The sequence below is a fragment of the Heloderma suspectum genome, chromosome 2 (genome assembly GCF_057233095.1).
Source record: "Heloderma suspectum isolate Gila_16-S chromosome 2, 16-S_ref, whole genome shotgun sequence".
Classification (NCBI taxonomy): domain Eukaryota; kingdom Metazoa; phylum Chordata; class Lepidosauria; order Squamata; family Helodermatidae; genus Heloderma; species Heloderma suspectum.
Window position 1 is genome coordinate 57,616,296 of NC_139459.1, and position 25,681 is coordinate 57,641,976.

At 41.3% G+C, this 25,681-nt stretch overlaps 1 protein-coding gene across 7 annotated transcripts in view; it reads right to left on the minus strand.

The window, feature by feature from the left end:
• Positions 1–25,681, minus strand: part of MEF2C (myocyte enhancer factor 2C) — a 201,601-nt gene that overhangs the window by 23,216 nt on the left and 152,704 nt on the right. For 5 of the 7 annotated variants that reach the window (XM_084833622.1, XM_084833626.1, XM_084833624.1 and 2 more), the window contains 2 exons: positions 25,329–25,515; positions 22,773–22,820 (listed from right to left, as the gene is read on the minus strand). In XM_084833622.1, coding sequence (XP_084689748.1) covers positions 22,773–22,820; positions 25,329–25,515 — 235 coding nt within the window. The remainder of the gene's footprint in view (positions 1–22,772; positions 22,821–25,328; positions 25,516–25,681) is intronic. The other 2 variants (XM_084833623.1, XM_084833625.1) reach the window with 1 other exon arrangement.

Here is a 25,681-nt window from a genome sequence, read left to right on the forward strand (position 1 = left end):
TTTTAACTGGTTTTAGCTTTAGTAGTTTAATATGTTTTTAGGTGTTTAAGTTATTTATTATTTTATATTGTTTACATTTATGTTATCTGTATTCTGCCCTGAGATCTTAATGATATAAGGTGGGATAGGAATGTTTTAATTAAATAAATAATGCCTCACATCCCTACTTAATTTGTTTAGGATCCTAACAGACATTCTGGTGAACTTGGGAAGAATCTGAGTTTCCTGAGACAGCCATTGGATTGGATTCTGCATGCTTGTTATACAGTATTGAACACTGAACTGAATACAGTGTAGCATTCGCTACTTAGAAGAAAGAAGGTAACCTCAGATGATATTATGGAGAGTGGGGGGAGGAGGAAAAGGAAGAACAAAAGAAAACTCTGTCGAATTGGGCTGTTTTCATGGGCAAATGCAAGAGGATTCTGCCTAGCCTGACTCACTTTTTTCCCCACTTCAGGCTTTTTTGTTTTGAAACAAAGGAAAGCACAGCAAGGCTATAATTTCCAGAAAAGAAAGAAAGAAAGAAAGAAAGAAAGAAAGAAAGAAAGAAAGAAGAAAAAACTGGAGGACTAGGAAGCCTCTTGAATACTTCCCTGTCTCCCTCAGCCCCCTCCTCCACCTTCAGAGCCTGACCCTGAATGCTGATTTCAGTGGGAGGAGTGGGCTCTGATTTTGAAAACACCCCTGCATCTCATCTCTGCTGCCCTTGCTTTTAAGACTTTTCATCCTGACATTCAAGCTTCTTCGTATTGTGCTAATTTGGTGCTTTCAGAAACAGAGCTTCCCTTCTGAAACTGCAATAATAACCATGATAATGCTGGCACAGCACTGCAATTAGCACCCTCTCCCAGCATCAAAAGCTGGGTCTTCCTTGTTGCCCATGAACGCCACTCAGAAAAAGGAAAAGCCTATTAAAAAAAGGAGAGGGCTCCAGAATGTATTTACTATGGTAGCAGCTTCCCAAGTCATTTACCTGGGGCTTATACTCATATTTCATTTCAATATCTGCCATCCGCACCCCCCATGACAGCTGTACCAAAAGGGACCTACTGTGCTGATAGTGGGAAGCCTCACATCTAAGGGCATCTTTTCAAGGCCATTGAAACAGTTATCCTTTAATCACCCTGTGATGCAGAGAACCCTAGTGGAAACTAGGATAATGCAATACCAATAGTTATTTACAATGTACAAGTTGAAAAAAGCTGCATACGAACATGAAATCAGCAATGTATGCTGAAGAAATCTTTGCGGGTGAAAGGAAGGAGAAAATAAAGAGATGAGATACAAGTAGTTGGTATAAAATTTGGGCCATATTTATTGAAATTGTTGAGATCTGCCAAGGGCAACCTAAGTGGGCACCCTTTCTAAACCAGAGTAGCCTGGTATTGTATTGGGCGAGACATTCAATGCCTGTAGAGTGGAGCCTTTGATTTAAATGTGACCAATCAGCCTAAGTAATTAAATAAAACTGAAACAATAAGCTCCCAAATCCCACTTATAGTGTGAAGTAGGAAAAAAGATGCATAGCCAAAGCCAATCAGACTATGAGCCAAAAATTCCTACTCGGCCCCCAAAACAACAACTAGTAAACCCACACTGCATACAGGGTGGGAGGGAGGGCGCTGTGCTTCGAAGAGGCAGAAGGGAGGGGCTCCTCAGCCTAAAATGGCCAGTAAGCCCCTCCCTTCTCTGGTGGTGCCACCCGGGAACGCCAATGGGGTTCCGCTCGTCTCTCCCCCCCCCTGCAAAAATCCTCCCTGCAGCCAGGCAAGCTGGATGCAGGGGGAAGGTACTTCTCTCTCTCTATCTCTCCCCCCCCACACACACACATCAAGCAAATATGAAACAAAACACATTTGAACAGGCTTCCCCCCCCCCCCCGCAATTTTCAAATAGTAAGCTAGTTAACATTTTAAAGCTGAAATTGTAAACACACTTACTAGGGAGCAAAAGCCATTCAGCATAATATGACTTATACACTGCATAGGTCTGCAGCGCAAATTAATGCTTTTAGACCGACAGAGCCACATAATCTCTGAGACCAATATCAGTGATGGTAAACCATAGCATAGTTATTTAGGAAATACTTAAAAATTCAAGGGGCTCAATGTTCCAAGATGTTCTGCCCTTATACATCACATATTGTACAAAATTGTAAATAATTGGGATGTGCATTGGATTCGGATGAAGCCTGAGCAGAATCAGACCAGTTCTGTTGCTTCCTGAGGCTAAGTAGGCTTCCCTCCAAACTCAACAGAACTGAAGTCAGAACTGAATGAGGCTTCGTTACCAACTCCTGACTGGGAGACACAGAGACTTTATGTCTCCAGCAAATAGTGTCTTTTAGTTTAGTTTCTTTAAACCCTGATTATGAGCAGGAGGATGGAGGAAGTACAGTTGAGTGACTGACAGTATGGTTGGTAATGTTTTTTTTACCAGGGGCTCCAATCACTGTGCTTTGGGGAGGGCAAGAATGGGACCAACACCACCAGGCATCACTATGAAGAAAGCCTTAAAATGGTTATCAATCATAACTCCCTAGTACTTAAACCTATTCTTCCGAAACTTTTCAGGTTTCTTGCCTGGGAACATCTCTATGATGTGTGCCATTTTCACAGGAATTACCCAAAAACTGGGGGGGGGGAAAGAAAATTACTTCCCAACCCCCAAAACTATGACTCCCCTTCCACATGAACTGCTGCACCTATCCTTCTGAAACTTTTCAGGTTTCTTACTTAGGGACACTTCTAGGTTGTCTGTCATTTTCAAAAGGATGGTCCATAAGGAACATAGGGGGATAAACATGTCCTCTTTTGGAGACCCACAAAAATGTCAAGGCTGCACTTGCATAAAACCCCTAGCAACCATTCTGAAATTTGGCAGGCTTGATTCTCTCAGAAAGGGCAACTATCTCTGCAATTTTCATCTAATTCTGCCAAGAAATAAAAAAAAGTTATCAGCGGTTCCCTTTAAAAAAAGGCATGTAGTACACAGACTCCTGCATGTATTTTTCAGCATTTGGCAGGTATAATCTCCACCTAACAGGCAACTATGCTTACAGCTATTGTCCAATTTTGAGAAAGAGGAAAAATGTTATAACCATTATTTATTTCCCATGATAGTCAATAGGAGACACGAAGCCTTGGATTTCCAAACCACGATTTGGGTTTGGTTTGACGTTGAATTGGATGGACTCCAAATTAGTCCACGCCAAATTCATCCATTTCCTGAAGTGCTGAATCAGGGTCCGCGTTGAAGCTGGGAGTCAGTGCACACCACTAGTAAATAATTCTATTGGTGTTTCATTTCAATGTAGCTTGCACAGGAAAACTTCATACTGGAGTGTGCCCTCGGTTTCCCTCATTACTTATGTTATTTAATTAGCGATTTAATTAACTGAAGTCAATGGGGTAAGGAATTGGGTTTGTCTGCATTTGGTGAGATGTGGATGGAATTAAATGTAAAAAAAAGGAAGGAAGGAAGGAAGGAAGGAAGGAAGGAAGGAAGGGTGTCCAATTAACAAATATAAGAACGTAAGGGCCAGGCTGGATCAGACCAAAGGCCTATCTAGTTCAGCGTTCTGTTCCCACAGTGGCCAGCTAGATACCTATTGAAAGCCCATAAGCAAGACATGAACTGAGTAGCACCAAACATTTGCTTTATCCATGTGAAATGTGATTCAAATAATTATCCAAATCTAAAATTAAATTTTGGGAAGAATTACAGGAATATTTAAGGAATTTGGGGCAGTGCAATAATGAAGCAATGAAGTGAGGCTTTGTTCAGTATGGATTTACATAAAGGGGCTATTTTGTTGTGGAAAATGAAAACCCTGTTATGGTATGTCATACAATATGACATGACAAGCAGTTGTTCAGCATGTGAATATGAAGTTCTTGCATGCATACACACTATGTAAAAATACCATGAAAAGTGTGTACATATGCATCTGTCTGTGTGCCTATCTATATCCTCCATCAGTCTACACTTTTCTACTTGTTATTTTAAAGGAAAAGAAACAAGTAGCAGGGAGAAGAGACAGATTCTTTGCTTCAAACGATTTACATCAAATCAAAGCAATTTATTTAATACAAAAACTTAACACCAGCAATGCCTTCCCATCATTTAGAGAGTGCCACTTAAAAACACCAATCACATAACTCTTTATGTATTTACCTACTAATGTAAAATATTTTGAAACGTGATGACATTTCCTGCATTTGTATTTTTAGAACATCAAATTATTTTAAAGAGCGACTGCAATCTTGTCTTTACCAGTGGATTTCTGCTGTTCTTGGCACATTGTGCCAGCTAGCAATTTGGAGCCATATAATGACTGTTTCTCCTTCCAGCCACCAAATTGTTATGCTTTTGGCAGAATATGGATCCCGGAATGTAAGACCGTGGACTCTAAACCAATGATATATAAACCCATCATTTGAAAATCAATGATGAGTACATACATGCATGTGGCCTGCAGCTAAGGAGAGCCTGCATTTAATCTGGATGCTTAAACCGCATCCTCCACTGAAAGCTTTAGCCTCTACTGAGGCACCTTAAGTTAAATGCACTGAGGAAGGTCTTAGTTAAATTCAGAGGCAAAACAACTCAGGAAAACCCAGCAGCAACAGAATTGGCCCAGCCCTTCTAATATAGAGATTAAACCTTTCTTTAGCCTGTACTTTAAAATTACACTTCGCCTGGACAGTTATCAATTTAAATGTGACTGTGTGCAGAATGTTACATTCCACAAGCCACTAGAAAGCGCAAAAATTATATGCCATGTACGAATGGATTTCCTGATTATAAATTAGGAGAAAATGAAGAACAGATGGAATCTAGCCCTAGTTTGCATTACATTTTTATTTGATTAAAAGCCATACATTTGCTGAAATGGAATATATTCAATGCTGCAGATATCACATAAATGACAATAAAAACAGGAGAACTACAAGTCTACGAAGGGCATATGTCAGGAAGTGTAAATTTATAATGCTTCTCAGCCATGGTGCTTTAAAAGCAAACTATTTCTTTCCCCAGACCCGTACAAGAACTTGCTTTTTGTTTTATTGATTTTATTGAGTAAATGGTGTTTACAAATAGTTTATTTCTTGCTGAGCATAGCACCAGAGCAAATAACCACTTTCTCCCCCAATGCCCTAGGAGCCCTATGTAGGAACTAAAGGCACTGCAGAAGGAGAAATGGAATGGAATGCTGTCTAACACCTTCTCTTTTTGTGAATGCTTCTGGTCTCCTCATTTGGGGGGAAACAGTCAGGGCTTTCAAAAAGAGTTTTTGTTAAATAAGTGAGCAGTATAAACTTTAACGACAGCATACCTCTCTCCCAAGGTTTCCAAAGAAGCCTAGCTTGACTTATTTACTAAGCCTCTCGCTAAGGAAATGTGGAGTTCTCAGCATCTTTGGAATCTGAGTAATGGTGTGCAGGAGGGGGGTGTTTCCCATGCAAAACCCCCTCACATGCATAGAGGAGAAGACCTAACTCCCTGAGACAGGACAAGTAGATAGATTATGTGCAGTGACACCTAGGCCATATGAGTCGATAGATTATGTGCAGTGACATCTAGGCCATATGAGTGGGATCTGCCAACAAAACGTTGCAATGTTCAGGATTACACCAGGTCCATTTGATTTCCCTTCTACAGTTTTCATTTACTGTTCCCAACTGTCATTCACCATTCTGTGGCCCCTGAGCATGCTCAAACATCCCTGGCTTGTTTGGGGTGTGTGTCCCTGACCCACCCCGTTTAAGAGTTTTTTCCTAAACATTTTTTGTATTTCTGCAAATGTTGGGGTTCCCCCAATCCTGCTGATACCTCCGCTCTTGTATGTCGATAGTAATGCCTGGGCTACATAAGGATTGGCACTCACAGCCTGAGCACTGGAAATAGAGGGAATGATTGGGCCATCTCACAGGGTTTACTGTGAGGATAAAATGGTAGCCCCATGTACACCACCATGAACTACTTGGGAGAACAGGTGGAATAGAAATGTCAGAATTTGTTATTGTTTGCACTGTGGTTGCTAATTTGTTTCATTTATTTCTAAAGTAAAATAATGAATACTGTCATGAATCACAAAAAGGGACAGCAACCATAATGCAATATAGCCCAGAAAATCACGCAACTTCTGAATCTACAATGTAGCTTCATTCTTTTCAAGAAGCTAATTGAAGTTTTCTACTCACATGTTACATCTGTTAAGCATTTCATAGTACATTACCTTGACTGAGTGGAAATGGCAGAGGAAAACCCAAGTGGAAACGTTCTCATCCAAAAGAAGAAAATCTTTAAAAGTAATTTCTGATCCCCACCTTATTGCACTAATGGCTTTTCTATGCTGAGTATCAGGGAGCAGACCAAGTCATATATGGTGTAAAAGATATATGGATGGAACTTGTATTTAATCACAACCGCGGCTTTACTGAATAATGCTAATGGATATATTATCTATTTATTAACGTTTGTAGTCTCACTTTCCTCCAAGGAGCCCAAAGAGGCATTTTAAACTCACAACTTCTCCATGAAGACAGTTACAGAGTGGGAAGAATCCAAATTTGCCTTTCTGCCAGCAGAAAAGTGTGAGAAAAAGGACCCCAAATCTAGGGTGTCTTTTCATTAAGGAAAAATCCGCAGTCCTACCTGTTGTAGAGCCTTTGGGCGTTTACAGCGGGCTCCCAGGTGGTGACCATGTGACTGCTGAGAGGGGAAGCTTTTAATTTTCAAGGTTCCATAGAACTCAATGAAACAGCACCATCCAGTGGCTGTTTTAATAGCATAACAAACCAGGTTTTTTTTATACCTTATTTTCTACTCATCTTTTTAACGTGAAATAATCAGGAAATACCTCTGGCTGTGCCCTGGAGGTTGATGACATCATGAAAAGGACCGGCAAACTTCCGTGAGTGAGCAATCTCAATAACAGGATAGAAGCTCCGTGTGAAGAAGCCCCTAGAGAAGTTCTTCCATCTGCACAAGAAGCTCTTTCTCAATACCTATTTATGGCTCAGGTAAACTTTATATGCTGCAGTTTGCATCATCTCTAATCACCATGTTTCTCATACTGTAATGCAGCCTTCCCCAACCTCCAGAGGTTTTGGACTATAATTCCCAGCATTCCTGACCATGCTGGCTGGGGCTGATGGTAGTTGAAGTCCAATTCAACTGGAAAGCACTGGGTTGGGGAAGGATGCTGTAATGCTGCTCCCCCAATACATTCTGAGGCTGCACTGTGAGAAGTCTTCTGCTAGCCATGGAGCAGCACACGTATATATTCTCCTTCCTCTCACAATCTTTTGGATCCATCCAAGCCATGGTGATGTGTCCAAGGCTGGCTGGAGAGTTTCTCAGCCACAGGTAGGAGTCTCAACCTGAAATTTACACATCCAAACCCAACACTCGGCCGGGAAGGGGGGGGCACTGCACATTGTGCAGCCAAAGCACACCCCTATTTTCCCATCATTGGTTAATCACACGTTTTCTGTAACATTTGAAGAGCATATATGGTCAACGTGCACCTGGAAGTTGTAACTGGGAGAAGTTCTTGGTTTATCTTTACCATGTGTTTTCAGACATGCAAATGATGCCTGCAAATGAGCCAGAAACAGCATTTCTGACTAGCAAACTATCTCTTGCTGTAAAGTATGAACTAGTTTAAAGTATCGTGAGAATACCATGCCTCAGATTTGTTAAACTATTACATTGAACAGGGCTGGTACAAGACTTCCTGCCACCTCCTCCCACCACCACCACCCTCCTTCTATCTCCCTTCATCCCAGCAACATCCCCCCTTTCCTTTCTTCCTCCCCGTTGCCACCTGACTCCCCCTCTATGCTTCACTGTGAGGAGTTCTTCCTCATAGAGAGGCATTGGCAGGAGATGTCCCTGGAGATTGCCTGTGCTATGGCAGAACAGGCACTCTTCAAGGCCTCCTCCCTGCCAATGCCTCACAATGAAGAAGGACCCCTCAGAACAAGGCATTTTGGCTGCGCGGGCTCTCTGGAGAACTGTGACAACTGCTTTCAGGAAGGAGCTGGCAGGGCTTCCCAGAGAGCCCACCCACCTGATGCCTAACACTACGAGGAGTCCTCAAAGACCTAAGCACTGGGCAGGCAACACTTCAGACAGCACAAATGCCACAGCAAGAGAGAGCAGTCAGTGTGGCTCAAGGCATTGACTCACTGCTCCTGAGAGCTTCGGGACAGCAGGTTTACATGGCTCTCCAAACCTGCCTGCCCTTTGCCTTAGGTTGAGGTGCTCATGGTAAGGCATAGGGTGGGTGCTGGTGACCACTCTGGAGAGCTGTGCTAGCTACAAGAAAGTGGCTGCCCGTGCCCTAGGGGTGCGTGGCCCTCCAGGCAGTGTGGGAGGGACAACACATGATCCATGACCCTTCTGGATCTTCTGCCTGAAGTGGGGGATTCACTGTACCTCATGGGTGGTCTGGACCTTACATTAACCAAGAAGGACTTGCAACAAAATGTTGCAGTATGGAGTTCGGGGTTTCAGCCAGCCAGCTGGCCATGACCTTTCCAGGATATTCCATTTCCCCACCCTTATTTTATGTTTTTCCCCCAACAGACAGTGTTCTGTGCATACTGAGCATGCCCAGTTCCCATTAGATTGTTTTGGGGTTGTTTTCCCCTAAAGTTATTTTTTACTTTTGTAAACCTTGGGGTTCCTCCAAGCTGGCTGTTATCTCCCTCTTGTGTGTGGATGCTGCTGCATTGGCTACATAAGGATTGGCACCACGAGATATATTTTGCTCATAGTATATAGGGTCATTTCAAAAGCACAGGAGTATTGCAAAAACTTAACCCTGGACTTCATTTCCATGTTATGAGGGAACTCCTGAGTAAGCCCCATATTAATAAAAGAATGTTGTTGACCTCTTCCCGATGGGATAATTTTTAAGTATTAGATGCACTCATTCCGTGCATCCAGGCTTTTCAAACCACATCACACCCACTCTCAGCATATCCATAACGCTTGCCCATCTGTACAGCAGAATAGTAATTAGACCACAAAACAGAGTGAGAAATGTTGGTGCAGAAAACATAATACAAAACTATGCAGGGACCAAGAGTACAGAACAGATTTCTGCAGGAATCAAGAATACAGAAGTATTCAAAGGCAAACCACACTTTCTGCTGTACATTAAGGGCAGAATCAAGGCTGTTTTCCCTCTCAGAATGGATGTTGTAGTCAATATTATCACTGGGTTTTTTTCAGTCCCTTCACATAGATTATGAAATTTATGTTTGATAGTTTCTTAATGGTATCTGATTTGGAAAAATTTACCAATATATTGCTGTGATGCAGGAAGACATGATGTTTCCTATATCTCTACCACTAATTGTATTGATTTATTTGTTCCCACTTCAGCAAAACTGTTTTGTACCATATGTATCACCTTATCTTGTTTACCCTGGAGCCCCCCTCTGCCCTCCCACAGCCAGTCAACTCAGCAATTGCATTTCAATTAATTAAACAAGCCACTTATAAGTATTACATGCTGATATCCACATTTGATTTTATTTAAAATGGCTGTAGCTTTAAAAGGCTCTAAACATCGAGGTCAACTGACTGAACACTGTATTCTACAGTAAGGGGTTGCAGTTCTACCGCATGGTTAGGCTTTATGGTTTAGTGGGCTTTATGGTTTAGTGTAAGCCTGCTTGGGAGATTCTGACACTTCCAGTTAGGTGCTTCTGAAAAGAAGGCATGACAGGATTCTCACTACTCACACCTCCCCTGTCCAATTTGTGTGGGGCCCACACTTCCCTGCATGGGCACTGGCATAGTGGAGCTAGAGTGGCAGAGATGCTGTGCCAGCGCTTTATTCATTAGCAAGGATGCTGACATCATCTGCCCCCGCCACACTGACTTCTCGCTTCCCTCTGAGCTTAGCTGCAATCTTCACAGTAGCTGGGGGGAAAGTAATTTTCTCAGCAGCAATATATTGTTGCCTGTCAATATGCAAAGTATTTTTATTTCATTATTTATTAAGTTTCTAGACTGCCCAATAGCCAAAGCTGTGGTTTACAAAGATTAAAACCTAAAAAATACAATACAGTAACATAACTTTGGGGTGGCTTGGTCTCAAATAGGCAGCTAAGAGACATTAGCTTTACAAAAGACCTGCTCCTAGTGGAGATGAAAATGCTAAAATGAGTTTGTTGTCAACACAGCCGTCTGCATTTTTGGATTCTCCTTGGAGGCATGGCTGTGCGGACTGCCACGATAAGTGCCTGCATTTCTAAATTTACCACAACATCACTGTGCTTAGGATATACTGTATGGACAGGTAATGAGATCTATTAAAGTTGTACAACTTGTGGGGACTCAGTACACTACATGAGCCTTGTATAGACATGCTCTAAGTACCCTTGCTGGGTGTGGGATGCTCAGGCTAGGAGCATCAGAGTACCAAGCTGGTGGGCAAAGAAGCAGTAGTGAGTCACAGTGAGTGACACATGCTCTCTGTTCAGTGCCCTAGCTTTCATGGTGTTTAGAGCCATCATCATTCCTATACACTGGAGATCTTTATAGATGGTTGCCTCCACGTGTAGACTAAATGCATGGAGGCGGGAGTGGGCCCATACACTCCCCTGCCCTGCTCCTGACATCTGTGCATTCAGACCAATGACTGAAAAGGGGAGCCGAGGCATGATGAAAAATCCTGTGCAATTAGGGCTCCCAATCACGTGGAGAGCCTACATGCAAACTGCAGTGTACACGTAGGCTTTTTTCTTCCTGGAGATGTCACGCTAAATGCACAGCCATTCGAGGACAGGAGCAGCAGGGCCTGTGACATCTAGGGTGGGACAGCAGGTGAAATCCCATTCTCACACATAGACTAAATACCCTCATTCATTCATCCATCCATCCATCCATCCACCCATCCATCCATTCATGAAAATACTTTTACGCTGCTTTCCCATGCCATGACATAGCAGAAAGCTGTTTAGAACAGCAGACAAAATAAAATCTAATGTTAGAACAAATTAAAATTAGCAGAATTAAAATTGGTTAATGAAAATAAACTCCCACATTCAGGATGAAATCTATGCATTATTGACAAAATAACAGGACAAGAGGGCACAGAAGTTTTTCGTAAGAAAAACAGTCTTTGCATCCATAAAACAAATCTACTGAATTGCAAGGAATGTCATTTCCAAGTAAAATGTGGTAGGTAAAACGGTTATATATCAGAAAGAACAAAAACAAGATACATACTCTATAGAGGCCTACAGCCCTGGCTTAGACCTCTAAGTAAGCCTTTTCAAGGCCCCATCTTAGTCCACCTTTGCTTGGACCGCCTGGCTTATCCATCTCTTTCAGCCACAAGGTCCTCTTGCTGCCCAGCCTCTCTGTGACAAGCAGATAGCCAAACCAATTTCTGCCAGAGGCCTGATCACTAAGACTACAAAATCCCTTAATGCATTACAATATAGATGTTTAATTATTATTTATTTTCAAAGTTCAAAAGGTTATGGAGGCCACAAGTCAATCAATATAACGACAATGGGTTAGGAAGAAATTACTCCATCATGAGATTTTGCCATTGCTTTTAGACTTCCTTGCACTTTCATTGCCTATACAGCCTGTACTGTGATGGGCTCCAATCCAGCAAAGCAATTATGCAGGTGATTAATCCATATCTGATCTGCTCCATGTGCACCCACCCCTCAAACGGATGCAATTTGAATGCAGCTAGCAAACTACATTTACCTAAAAAAGAAAAAGAAAAAAGATTCACTGCCCTTGAGTGTTAAAACAAACAAGTGAGCAAAAATGCCTATTTGACAGGGGAAAACACCTTACTGGAAAATATAACCCTTTTTGAAATCATCAAGGGAAATGTGTTGCAAATCTGTAGATCATTGCCTTTGCACTTATCCCCATTTGACTGCTTGAAAGCCTTTTTGCCATAGAGAGCTATTCATTTACTTCTATCTGTGGCTAGAAATCAATTCCCTTTCTGAAGTAAAATATTCTTTTTTGAAATGTGAGTCTAGGCCAAAATTAACTTCCAATATACCATGGCCCTAGAGTGTGAACACCACATTTCCCTTTCTTCAAGGTGTTTTAGTGAAAGCTGTTAGGCCGTTGTTACTGTGTGGTTGGTCTCATGGAACAAGACATTCAGGCAGCCTTCCCCAACTTGGTGCCCTCCAGATGTTTTGGATTACCAGCATTCCTAGCCACTGGCCATGCTGGCTGAAGCTGATAGGAGTTGAAGTCCAAAACATCTGTAGGGTACCAGGCTGGGGAAGGCTGCACTACGGAAATATTGACACAGATGAAACTGGTCCTCTATCCAGCAGAGCTTTTATATTATATAGGGATGATCACATCCACATGCCGTAGGGATAGGGATACTGCAAATGCACAACAAAACAAGGCAACTTGATGGTGGGTGCTAGTGAAGCCGTTTCACTCTGCGAAAACCTGGGCTCAAACTTTGTTGTGTTCCACGACACGGTTGCAAAACAATACCTGCACTAGGACAAAGCAGATAGTGCTCAGGATGCCCAAGGAGCCCAACACAGGCTGGAGAGCATCTGGGATGGGTTCTCAACCTTCAAAAAGTTTTCAACGGCTACTAGTCATGATGGCTATATATTTTCTCCAAAATACTGATACTGGAGATAATATATAGTCATCATCAGTATTACTATACTGATGCCTCTGAATAACAATTGCTGGGGAACATGAGCAGAAAGAGGCTACTGCACTCATGTCCTTTTTGTGGGTTTCCCAGAGGCATCTGGTTGTCCGCTGTGGGAAAAGAATGCCAGACGAGGGAGGCCTTTGGCCTGATCCAGGTCCTTATGCATCTCAGAGTCTACTGCTGTAAAATGGTGTCAAATTATGTGCCTGTTTTGCTGCACATTATCACATCAGCCCTGGGTCAGTCCATCTTGGAGCAAAATAAAAAGCTGTTTGTTATTGGGGTGATGAAGTTGGACAGAATGGCAAAACTGCATTTCAAGCTTCTCTAGACACCCCCCCCACACACACACACACACACAACATGCCTAAAACAAAACCTGGACACAAACTCAAATCACTTTGTGCTGAAAAATGAAAAGAGCAAGCAGGGCTGCAAGTTCTAATAAACATAAGTCTGTAGATTAATCAAGCGAGTACCAAACTGGATGATATTTTCCCAGTGAGAATTGCATACCCAGCTACTATCTTCCCTTGCAAAGCTTTTTGGGAAGGGGACATTTTCATTGGGACTATGGACCAGAGGGATTGTCCCACGTACACAAGAGTCCTGATACTGATTTCCCCCCCCCCACACACACACCGGCTGTTATTTTTAAAGTTAAAAAGGGCATGTTAAATGCATATGTACATGCAGTTAATGTATCATCTAGTTTAAAACCTGGTCAGACCAAAACAAAAGCAAAATTGGCTAATTCTTATCAATTTTTATCTAGTTCTTTTTCCCCTCAGCAAAAGCTTCAATAAACATCAAGGGGCCAATTCACTTGCAAAGCTTATAGAGCCAGCTAGCTTGAGTGGTTTAAGAGAGACTTGTGTTATAACTGGGGTGAACAACTTATGGCCCTACTCTGCATAGCGAATGGTGAGGGATGATGGGAGTTGTAGACCCAAACATCTGGAGAGCCACAAGTTGCCATTCCTGTGTAAAAAATTAAAAGCAGAAGATCTGCTTTAACTCCATATTGCCAAGAGCTTTTGGAGCAAAATCTGGACTTCTCACTCCAAGGAGTTAAATGCATGGCTTGCTTTTCATTCTGGAGCAAACACACAGCTGCATTCCAAGATCCAGGAGGCATCAACTATCTTTTTCAACACTCAAGGGTATGCATGAAATCCAGATGTTTGCTGATTTGCAATGCTTCCTTATACGCTCTCTGAATAAAACGACAGATTGCTGCATGCAGAAAGAAAACACACAACAATCATCTCAACACCAGCATGAGGAGAAGACTGACTGCAGCAACTCAAAAGTTGTTATTTGAGTGTGGGCTTCTTAGAAGAATACACTTAATTGCTTGTTATTTAAGTGGGGGTGGGGGGAGTCAATCATTCTTTCCTTTAAAACCCACCTTGGAAAGACTTGAAGCCTCTTCTATGACTCATTTAATAGGAGCGATTCTTATTATTGGCTCAGTGATTTTATTCTTTCAATCCATCTTTGTACAAAGATAAATATTGAGACATTGTAAATTAGAGAGAAGATAAGAATGGGAACACTTTTAAAAAGAGAAATGATGTGAAGGCAAACAATGCTGGGAAATGTGGCAAGGGCCACATTTTCCCAAAGCAGAAGCTACTGATCCTACAGAAGCTACCTAAGGGGTTGCATATGTACCCCTGCACTTGTATGCAATAAAACAGTTATCAACTTATTTAGATGTCACATCTTGAGAGCACAAAATAGTAAACAGATTTTTTAAAAACTAAAAAAACCCACTAGGATAAAATTGTACTAAAAAAGTACAACCACTCAATACTCCCAGCCACTAAGGGCCCATTTATGCTTATGTTTTTAAGTATGCACCTACATTATCTACATGCACCCATAACATATGAATGCAACAAACACAGGCTTGCAACCATGTGCAACAAACAGGTACGTAGAACTGTCTATCTGGCAGAAATAGATCTGCCCTGCATAATGTGTGAGTAAATCAAAGAGGAAGGTGTTGTGATCATTTAGGAAAGCATCCAGGGAAGGAGTAGAGAGTTCTTAGGAAAATTTCTTAGTGCATTAACTATAGACTTCACAGGATGCTCACAGGAGAACACAGGGGACATGGCAGTCTATTAGGGATTTAGGACTTGAGAATTTGGGCACCCATCACAAATAAGAGAAGACACCCATCTCTCCCCAAGACATCCAAGTGTACCAGAGAACTCAGGGGAGATGTGGCATTGTATCTAGTTTCACTGGGGTATGGAGAAGGTATGAAAGAGAAGGAGTTCCTCCTGTACATCAGTGGACACAGGAGAAGGCAGTGTGTTAGTGGGAATCAGAAATAATAGCTGGCTAATAAGCTAAGCCAATATTTGTAGACTTTGGGATCCATATATTTTGGTGATACGATATTTGCAAGCTCTTTTAGAGGAATGTTATTGGTTGAAGTATGGATCTTATCTTTGCAGTTAGTATTTACATATCATCACCTTATTCTGGGATACTTCCCAGCAACTGGGGCATATCCAAATGCTAGAGCATCACTAGGGATAAATAAGAAATATTCAATACAGCACCTAGCCCATTGCTGGAGCTAAATAAATGTGAGATAGTACTAATAATGTTAACATGACTACTGGTGTGATTTTGAAAAGAAGTGGACATTTGTTTGAACTGGCATGTGTCAAGGCACAAAATGAAACTAGGTGCATACACCATTGATATTTATGAGTTTTGTGTGCTTTCTGTTATTTTAGGATCCACTCAAAGTCTCAACAGTGATTGCTTCATATTTTGCTTGTTTGGTATAGGCTTATTTGGGCATACTGCCTTCTTTCTCCTTTTTCTTTTTTTTTCACAAACCATTCCTTTAGTTATATTATTTTGAAAACATGCCCAGAATTCTTCCGGCCTAGAGACCCATAAATTATAAATAGCTATTACCTACATTTCTATTTAGTTTGAAATACTAGCAGGATGTATAATAAATTGATACGAAGCCAACATGTGACCAAAAGCAGCAAAATGAGTAGTGTAATGCTAACAAGATATAATCTTGTTGAGAGGCCCAATGCTCAAGCTGGCCAAGTCTGACAATCACTGTCATCTTGAACTGAAATTCCAAGGGGAAGCTTTTATATGCTACATCCATTGCTGTGAAGCACTTCCTGCCCATCAGTTTACTTCACATAAGACAACTAAGGTGACGGACTTTTAAGTAGCTGGCCAAGGCTTGATTTTTAAGGGGTATTTAATATCTGCTGCCTTATTAAAAAGACCCGAGTTGTTTAATTTAAAGGAAGTCATTTCTGGTTATCTAAACATCTATCTTTGTTTGCCTTGTGTGCTGGTTTGTTTTCCCTTCAAATTGTTTGCTTCCTGCTGCACTGTGGCTATTATTACTACTACTTCAGCACTTTTGCCATCTGGATACATCTCCCCACCGCTGCTGCAGGGATACTATGTTTTCCCACTAGTGAGATCATGCTATTTTGTCATGGGGAAGATGTGATTGCCTCTCCCTGCTGCCCCCCATGAAGGATGTCTGTAGGAGTTTGGAGTTCTGTGTGAAATGCAGGGGCAAAAGTGTCTCAGGCCCTTCTTTGCCAGTGCCTGTGACATGAGTGGTAATGAATTACTCTTCCCCGACCATGTTGTGCACTATATAAAAGCTACGTTTAAAGAGACAGAACACCCCTCTCTTGGATCACTGGCAGTAGTTGTCATGTTCCTTCGTCCTCTCCCTTTGCAATCAACACACGCCAAGATACCAGGCTTCAGGATCACTACTTTATTAGTTAATGTCCAGGTTCTTTACAAATGCAAATCCTAGGAGACTCTCAGGTTACAAAGGAAACAGCTCCTCCACACAATTTTGAATACCAATAGAGGAGCTGAAGTGGAAGTTAGAAAAATTGCTGGCAGTTTGAACAAGAACTTCCTGGCCAGACTAGCTTAGGGTGTATGCCCCTCCCTTACAATTGTGCCCTCTTACATAGCTATCACCCAGCTGGGTGGAGCGTCTGAGCTCCGCCACTAACTTTTTCTGCTTCGCTCTGCGTCGGACCCTAGCATCCCTCCAGTCACGCCCATTTTCCTCCCCCCCGAGACCTGAGTTCTCATGGAGGAGGAAAGGGGGGGCCCTTCAGGTCAAGCCATCTGTGTGCCAAGGTCTTGAGAAGAACCCCTTTCCATATCTGAGCTCACTAGGGAGGGAGCCTCCCCCGGTTCTGGCTGTTCCCATTCTGAGTCTGAGTTGCTAACTATCTCCACACGCCCAGATTCATTCCTGACAGTGGTGCTCATGTGACATTCTAAGCAAAAAAACCTATCTGGCAAATGCCTACCAGGCTGTCTTCTTTCCTGCAGCAATACCCTGCTTCATCACCATTTTTTTCTCATTCTTCCTTTTAAAGTTTAATTCTAGGTTTTGAGTTACACCTCTGCAGAACTAGAGGACATCTTCTCTTTAATTTGTTCAAACTCCAGTGTTTTTGTTCCACCTTCTCCATGCAACACAGGAGGCTACCTTACACTAAATTAGACTATTGGTCCATCAACATCAGTACTGTTCACACTGACTAGCAGCAGCTGTCCAAGGCCCTGTCTACATGGGGCTTTTTACTCCAGTTCTATTCCACCCCCAAATTGACAGTGTCAGATGATGCATGCTGTTCTCTGTAGCTAGCCCGGAGTTTCTGGCCCTAAACCTGGGTTTTGTTCAAACTCATTTTGTGTTGAATTTTCCTGTCACAGTGGCTTCTGTGCTGTCTGGGAGTCTGTGTGACCCCAGCTGGCTTTGGTGCGGGCTGGTGGAAGCGGCACTGATTGGTGGAAGGGAAAGTAGCATGAGGCGGAGCTGTGGGGAGAGCAGAGGGGTAAACATGTCTACCCAGAAGTAACTCATTGCCTTCAGTTCCACTTTGCCAGCCCTGCTGTTTTAAAACTGTGCAGCTACAAAGGAGCACAGCTGAGAAACGCTGGCTCAGTTGCCACCTCTCAGTTTAACTGGTCATTGGGCTTGGGAGTTGGGGGGGAGCCAGCTCTGCTGTTTTGAAGCTGTGCAGTTATGAATGAGCACATCTGAGAAACAGTGGATGCCTGTAGATTTGAAGCTGTGCAACTAAGAAAGGATGATTGCCAGGGTGGATGATTTTCATGAACATGTACTCAGATGCACTTCATTGAGTTCGTGTTTGTTTTTGGGGAGGGAGGAAGGCTGTTGATTGGACAGTTAATATACTTCAAAGACAACATGCTAGTCGCTCTCTCTCCTCACTGGCTCTGCGCTCTCTGCTCTCGGCGCCTCTTGGACTCCTGCTCATTCTGCCCAGCCTCCAGGTGCCAGCGGCTGCCTGCCCGCCTCATAAATGCGTGTGTGTATGTGGAGTATGTCATGAACATCTACTCATAAGCAAGTCCTCCACTGCACTTCACTGAACATGCGAGGGAGGGGGAGCAAGCCTCCACTCATTGGCTGCCCTACACCTACGCAATTGCTGACATTCCTTTCTACTTGTGGCGGGCCTCGCCCACCCCACCCCAACGAATGCGGTTTTGGTTCCCATATACACCACAAAAGCGGAGGAATATAGCACTGCATGTACTGTGGAAAGAGCTAATTCAGTTCTTTGAAAATGCGGATATTGCCCAAATCGCTTCACAAAGTGTTTCCATTTAGACTGGCCCCAAGTTTTCAGGCAGAAGTCTTTCTCAGTCATACCTGGGGATGTCAGAGATTGAACCTGAGACCATTTGCATATAAAGCATGTCTGCTACTATTGAGCTACTGCTGTTCCCTATAGTTTTCTATTCCCCTAGTGCAGGAACACTGTGGCCTGTGGGAACAAGATACTGTACCACTACCACTAGACTGGGGTACTGCCATGTTTTCTTCCAGGAGGACCTGGAAATACTGACAAACCCAAAACATGCAAGGCGGAGGCCCTTTAAAATCAGTAGGGCTAAGCTAAGAAGGCCAACTAAACAGTGTACTCCATCTAAATCTGCTAGATTCCAAAACTGTGAGATATTTAGTGAAATAATTAAAATGTTTTGCAGAGTAAGCCATATAAAAGAACTAAAATAAAAGCCAGGTGCATTCTTAAGTAAATGCTAGTATCCATCCTTACTAAAATAATAGATTCTGCTTTCATTTGATTTAGCATAACTAGAAAAGGGAGCATTTATGTCAGCCTCTATGAAGAAGGTACTGCAGCTTAACATTATAGTAGTGTTAGCCCATCTTATTAAAACAATAGGTCTTCTGTAGCTAGGGGAACACCATCCCCAATATGTCCCCTCTTCTACTTTCTGCCTCTGCATGGAAATATGGCAAAATCTGGCCAACACAGAATAAGCAAGATGTAGGGATCACTACAAGTATTCCTATGATGCTGGTGATGATCCCTGCATTACTATGTAATACCAGAACACTACTGAAGGCTGCATTTGTATTCACACATAGTTGGGAGTAAGCCCTATTGAATTCAGTGGCAATTACTTCCAAGTAAACATCTAAATGATTGGGCTGCACAAGTTCATTAAGTCATCATTGAAGGTTCAATGTAATTTTCAATTAAAGGAACTTGAGTAGCTAGGCTGGTGTAAAACACAGGAGAGCTGCTGCCAGTCAGAGTTAGGGGTAGGGGAGAAATTTGTTTGGTGCACATTTTAATGGAAACCAACCTAATTTGCACTTCCTGCACTAATACATGAATCAGAACCCAATTATCCTTCGTTTTCTGCACTTCTTTGAATGTTGCAATGCTGTTCTCCGAGCATAACATTCATAGAAAAATGGGAAGTTAGGGAAACTTGCATACTAAATGCATACATTAGGGGAAATGCATATGAAAGCACATATGAATTTTCATGTGTATGAAAATGCATACAGAAATGTATACAAATTTTCGTGTGTATGACAATGTGTAAATTTTTGTGCAGACTTTTAAAACATTCGCAAACTGATACCAAAGTAGGACAGAATTAACTTGTGCTTGAAAAAAATGCAAACATTATGGAAAGTGAAACAGACACATTTATCCATCCCTAGTCAGAGTAGATATTACTGTGCCAGATGGCCCAATGGACCAATTCAGTACAAGGCTGCTCTTCCTAACCCATAGTAAATAAAGTTTAGGATAATCATTTTTAAATGTAAATGCAGGAGGAGGTGGGACATCATTCTGCATATGACAAAAGTAAAAACAGATAAAATGTAGATATAAACAGTATTCAGCCTAAGTAACCTTTGTAGTATGAGCTGCAAAATATAGTGCTATTTTAGAGTTAGTAGAAATTAATACAGTCCCAGTTCACTGAACTCAGTGGAACTGTGCAAATGACTTTAATGGGATCAAGATTGCCTCTTTAGAGATAAAAACATACGAGCAAACCAAAGGCCTCTGAAGCACTGCTTGTAGCACAATGTTTGCAAAGTATGTTATTCATCCAATGTGTTAGCCTTTTCCCTGGGTTTCACTACTAATGTTCTGCTATTAACAAAATTATAGGCCAGATAATGGTCCGAGTTCAAAACACATTGCAAAATTGGTATTTGCTGCTTGTCATATTGCCCAAATTTTAAAAGGATTATGTTTAATTTCAATGTATAGTATGCTCCTTTTAAAAAAGCAAAACGATCTCTCATATCTTATAGGTTAAATGTCAGCTTTCTCCCCTTTTTCTCTTTCTCTCTCTGTGTGTGTAAAGATGAAGGATGGAACTAAAAGGTTGTTTTAAAACATATTGGCTCAAAGTCAAGGAATTCTTATTCTTTCTTTTCAATCACAAGCTTATGGTTTAAAAGCAAGTCGCCAAACCCATGGCAATATTTATAGCTTAGCAACTCTACTAAACAGGAAGTTCATTCTCATGTTGCTGGCAATTGCAACTGTCACATGGCACAAGTTATCCAACTGGGAGTAGCTTTGAAAAAAATTTACTCTAGCAAACCTGAGATAACCTTGGTTTTAGTTAAAAATACCACAACTGGTATTTAATTTCGTAGGATAATACAAAGTAGTCACTATTTCCAAGTTCTATTTATGCCTTGGGTAGACTCCCAAGGTAAAATTGTGGATGATTTCAGAATTATTATTCCAGACAATCCAAGCCAACAAAATAGCACAGTTTTGAAAACATGGACATATCTAACTCAAAAAGCTTTTTCCGTTTCCCATCTTCCCATTACAGTGTAATTTGTTAAAGTAATGCAGAAACCAATGCCCTTATGTTAGCAATCAGAAGTAGCTTCATTTTATAATTACTGTAGTAAAACTCAAAAACAACTCCATTCTTCTTCCTTTGTTGCAAGTTTGCTATTTTTAGATGCAATAGGAAAATGCAAATGCATAAACTTCTAATTTGACAAAGACTATGTACCCTGGCAAATTGAACCATAGGAACATCGTATCAGCTTCCAACATGGTAACGGGAAACACACATGGGCCTCTGTTCCTCGTGAAAAAATGATAAACAAAGAACTTTTGATATTTAAGAGAGACTCTCCAAAATAGAACCATTGTTGAATGATGCCACTGTGGCAGACGTTTCAACCTCATAATGACCTCTCATCTTCCTTTCTGCCCTACAGCAAATGACTCTTCTTAACTGCTCCAAATTTAAGACATAAAGAATGCACATCTGCAGTAAGGTCTAAACTCTAATTTGCCACAAAAGGAACCAGGATTCGTGACACAATTACACTTTTATCTGTTCATATAAATTATATACACCCCTCTTCTACAGCAAGAACCCATTTGGTATTTTCATTTTTCCAAATTTCCAGTCAACATAGTTTATTTTGTAAAAAGAGGTGCTCTCTTATTTTCTAGTTGTTTAGCTGAATCTCAATCCCACTGTGTTTCTAGACAGCAAAATTGGTGGTCTTTATGCCAACTTTGCATTTAGAGATGCACCCATTTCAATTCATGGAACAGTTTTTCAAAAATTGTCCTCCTTTTCAATGGCTGTCCTGCACTCTACTAGGAGTGAAGATGGAAAAAAGATTGCTATGCTTTAATAAACCAGCAGAGGACACTCATTAGTAGGTCAGTCAAGACCCATTCCAATCTTATTAGTCTGGTGCTTTTAAGTTTCTATAATGTAAAATGTCAAGAATCTTAGCACATGCTTTGAACCGATATTATCAAAGCGAAACAGAATTTGGCTAGCTAGAATTCCAGATTCAAGGAAAGTAATATTTTCTTAGTTTTTTTTTATAGTACTGGGAGGCACTAACAATGAAGATATTGCTCCTATTATCTGAGCTCTCTGGTTGTAGAAATAAACCTGTTAGATGCAGCTCTGTTAGCCCACTTGACGCAAATGACAAAGTTTCTACACCATGAAAGAGGTTTTAATGCTGACAAATCCAATGAGACAACACCAGCCCCCATGATAGTCCTTTTAGGGCGCAATCTTCTCTGTCTAAACACGCACAGGGTTGCGCCCTTAAAAGCTTAAACATAGAAGTTATTAATGCAATGAATACAGAGTGAAAGTATTCACTTGAATCAAAGTTTGACTCTTAATAATTACCTAAAAACTGCAAGCTTTGGATCCAGTTTCACCCAAAACATTTTAAATCGGTGGAAGCCTTACATGCACTATTTCTACGCAAATGTGATGTGGGAATTACGGATCAGGCACAAGAACCACTTGCCAGAAATTCCTGAAGCACTTCCTGGGATTATTGCAAAGATCCCCACACCTATGCCATTTCCATAACATACTTGCATGTGACAATTTCTGTGATGGGTTTGTGAAAGGGCTTTTTGATTTAGCTACATCCAATGATAACTTGTCTTAATAAGAGTCTGCATGGTTGCACAGAAGGAGTCTTTTTCAAAAACAAGAAGAACAACAGGAGACCTTTACATGTAAGGAAGTATGGAAGTCAAATATTGGTAGGGCTCTTGTGAGTTGGATTTTCAAAGCATCTAGGGTTAACCTAATTCTGCTCCTAATTATATTATATAAAGTTATTTTTAGATGGTCCTCATGCTAATTCTCTGCTGTAGAGTCCGTAACCATTTTTAAAAGGGGACATAAACATTCTTCTGTTTACCTGCACTGGTGCCTGCACCGGTTGTGAGGTCCCCACCCATCAGGCCACCTAGGAAAAGACAAATAAAATAGTCAAATAGAGAGAGGAGCTGAAAGAAACCACAAAGGTCAAGCAGAAATTACAGCCTATTCCTCAAAGCAATGCAAGCCTAGTGGAGTTCATACCACTAGAGTTCTTATAAAGATCAGGCTGTTTGAACCACACTGAGTTCTGTCTATGTACAACCTGATCTAACTCCTCCTGCTGTACACAAGCATTATTTAGTGGCTTCAGTGGGTAACAGTTCAGGACAAAGCTGACTGGATCTGCAGTGAATAAATTGCTACATATCTCAATAAAGGATTCAACCATCCACTGTTTTATTATGGCATTACATGAAAACATTGATGTTTTGTAGACTTTAATGATGAAAGACTTAAAAGGAATGAGATGTGCCATATTTCAATATTTTGAATATGCTCAAATGACCTTTGCAGCAAATCAACACTCAGGTTGAATGAATGGGTCTTGAAGCTGCAATGCAAATACCAACCCATTGCCAATTATGTGTACTTCAAGAAAAAGCCTCTTTACAGTGCCATAGCACACCCAGGGTTATGCCTGCACCCTTGGCTCTTTTAGCACTCATAATTGTACAAGGAATAACCTGGAACAGGACTACCCAGTGCTGACAAAGCCACAGGCCCAGTTCAATCCCTTGAGGCAGTGATCCCACAGGACTTGAGTTTGGGGGGGGGGCATCAGGGCTGGGATCCAAGTAGCTCTTTTGCTGGCACATCCATTTTGCATGTGTACTAGAATTTCCTCAACTTTTCCCTCTAATTGCACCTCACCTCCTCCATCACATTCTCTAAATTCCCTCAAATTTTAGAAACAGCTTGTCAGGCAGTGCAGGGGGCTGTTATCAAAATGGAGTGTGTGTGTGTGTGTGTCGGGAGGGGGAAGCATGGGTAGTTATTTTTTGGGTCCAGCCCAAGATGTTCAAATGATCTATGACTGCACAATCCTCCAATGAACAACTGACCTCAGGCTTTGCCAATGGTTCTGATCCTTGAATACCAGACATGCAGGCTGTTTCATGCTATCACTGACTTGGGCTGTGGAACCTGCCCAGCTGGCTCCCTACAGGGAGTATGCATGTATCTGAGGGAAAAGTTAGGCATCTTTTCCAGGGACATGTCCTGTGCACTTGGTTAAGTACCACTGTACCAAACTAGCAGCTCCAAGAAAATGCCACTGAAGTGAATGACATCAGTAAACTGCAGGGGATAATCCTGTGTTGAGTAAATGCTGGAGAGTCATAATGGAAGTGCTTCCCTTGACACCTTTCCAAGAAATTTAGATGTATTTTTGTGCATCAGTCGTGGTATCTTCACAAACACTGAGTCAGTGGCTTTCTTTTTTTAATTACCTTATGCTGGAGATCTTATTTGACTCTTCCGAGTTCAGCTTGCTTAAGGCTGATTCTGCTTCAAGCTGACGGAGTAAAGGAACCTAAATCCTATTTATCCTCCTTAGAGGTGATCCTTTACTTGGGTGGAAGACAGCACATTGTTTCAACTGTTTTATTGTTTTAGATTTTAATGTGTATTAGCTTGTTTAATATGTTTTTAGCTGTTTAAATTATTTATTGTTTTATACTGCTTAAATTGATTTTATCTGTTTGCCGCCCTAAGATCTTAATGATATAGAGCAGGATATAAATGTTATCTATCAATCAATCAATCAATCAATCTTATAAGCGAGACAATCCAAGCTTGATATGGAACAATGCAGTACAATCAGTGAGATTCTAATGGCCCAACACATTATCAGAAAGGCTACATTTCGCCTCTTCACTGTAGGTTCAAAAGACCTATTTTGCCAGCAAAGATAACCTCCCTCTGACTGTATTTTCAAATTCCTTCCCAAGTTTGTCTTGCATAAAAGAAGATGCATTGTATTTTTATGACATGGCAAATGGACCCAGATTCAGAGCTTACATTCTAAAACAATCTTGCTGAGTTTAACAGGACAACTCTGGAGAAAGTGGCTTGAAGCCAAATGACTGAACCTAGTGGACACAATCTATTGTTACAAGCCTCACAAACTAGTTACCGTATCAGCACCCATTCCTTCTAATGGGGCATGTACAGAAGTTCACATTGGATTGTACCCACTAATCCTCTTCATTTTTAGAACACTGTTCATTTGTTTTTATCTTTGTATTTTATTTTAGTTGTTGTTTTAATGAATTCTCTATACCCTAACCTGTGATTTGATAATGAAGGACAGTACATAAATATGATGAATAAATAAATAAATAAATAAATAACTGTCTGTCTGTCCTTTCATCTTACACAGTATTTACATAATTCTAGAATTTGTCTTTAGTTCTGCTTAGCTGCAAATTCTGAAGGAAGATCATCTTCAGGTAATATATTATTTTGAGGTACAGTGTTATGATCAGTTTAAAGAAGAGGGCGGGAGAGAGAAGAGTCTTGCTTTTCTACATAAAGCATGGAGACACAGAAGCAGAGCTACTAAAGTGAAGAAATGGGATTGGGCAACGCCTACCTGTGTTACCTGCACTTGGTGGCCGGTGTGTCACACCAGGAGACATGCTATTCCGCTGTAAGGAAGGGTGGGCGAGAGGCAAAAGGTTGGGGTTACCCAATGAGCTGACTGGGTTGCTGTATACCAAGCTATTGTGGTTGGACACTGGGATAGAAACTGGCATCTCAAAGTTAGGTGGTGGAACAGCCTGTACAAGTGAAAAAAAGGGAAACAAAAGACAAGAATAGTACAAAGGCACAACAGTCTCAGAGTACAGTTATTCTATATTTAGTTCAAATATTTTGTAACCGCTGGCTAAAACACACAGAATAGAGTCAGGAATGTAAAAAAAGAAGGTACCAGCAAGATTTCAG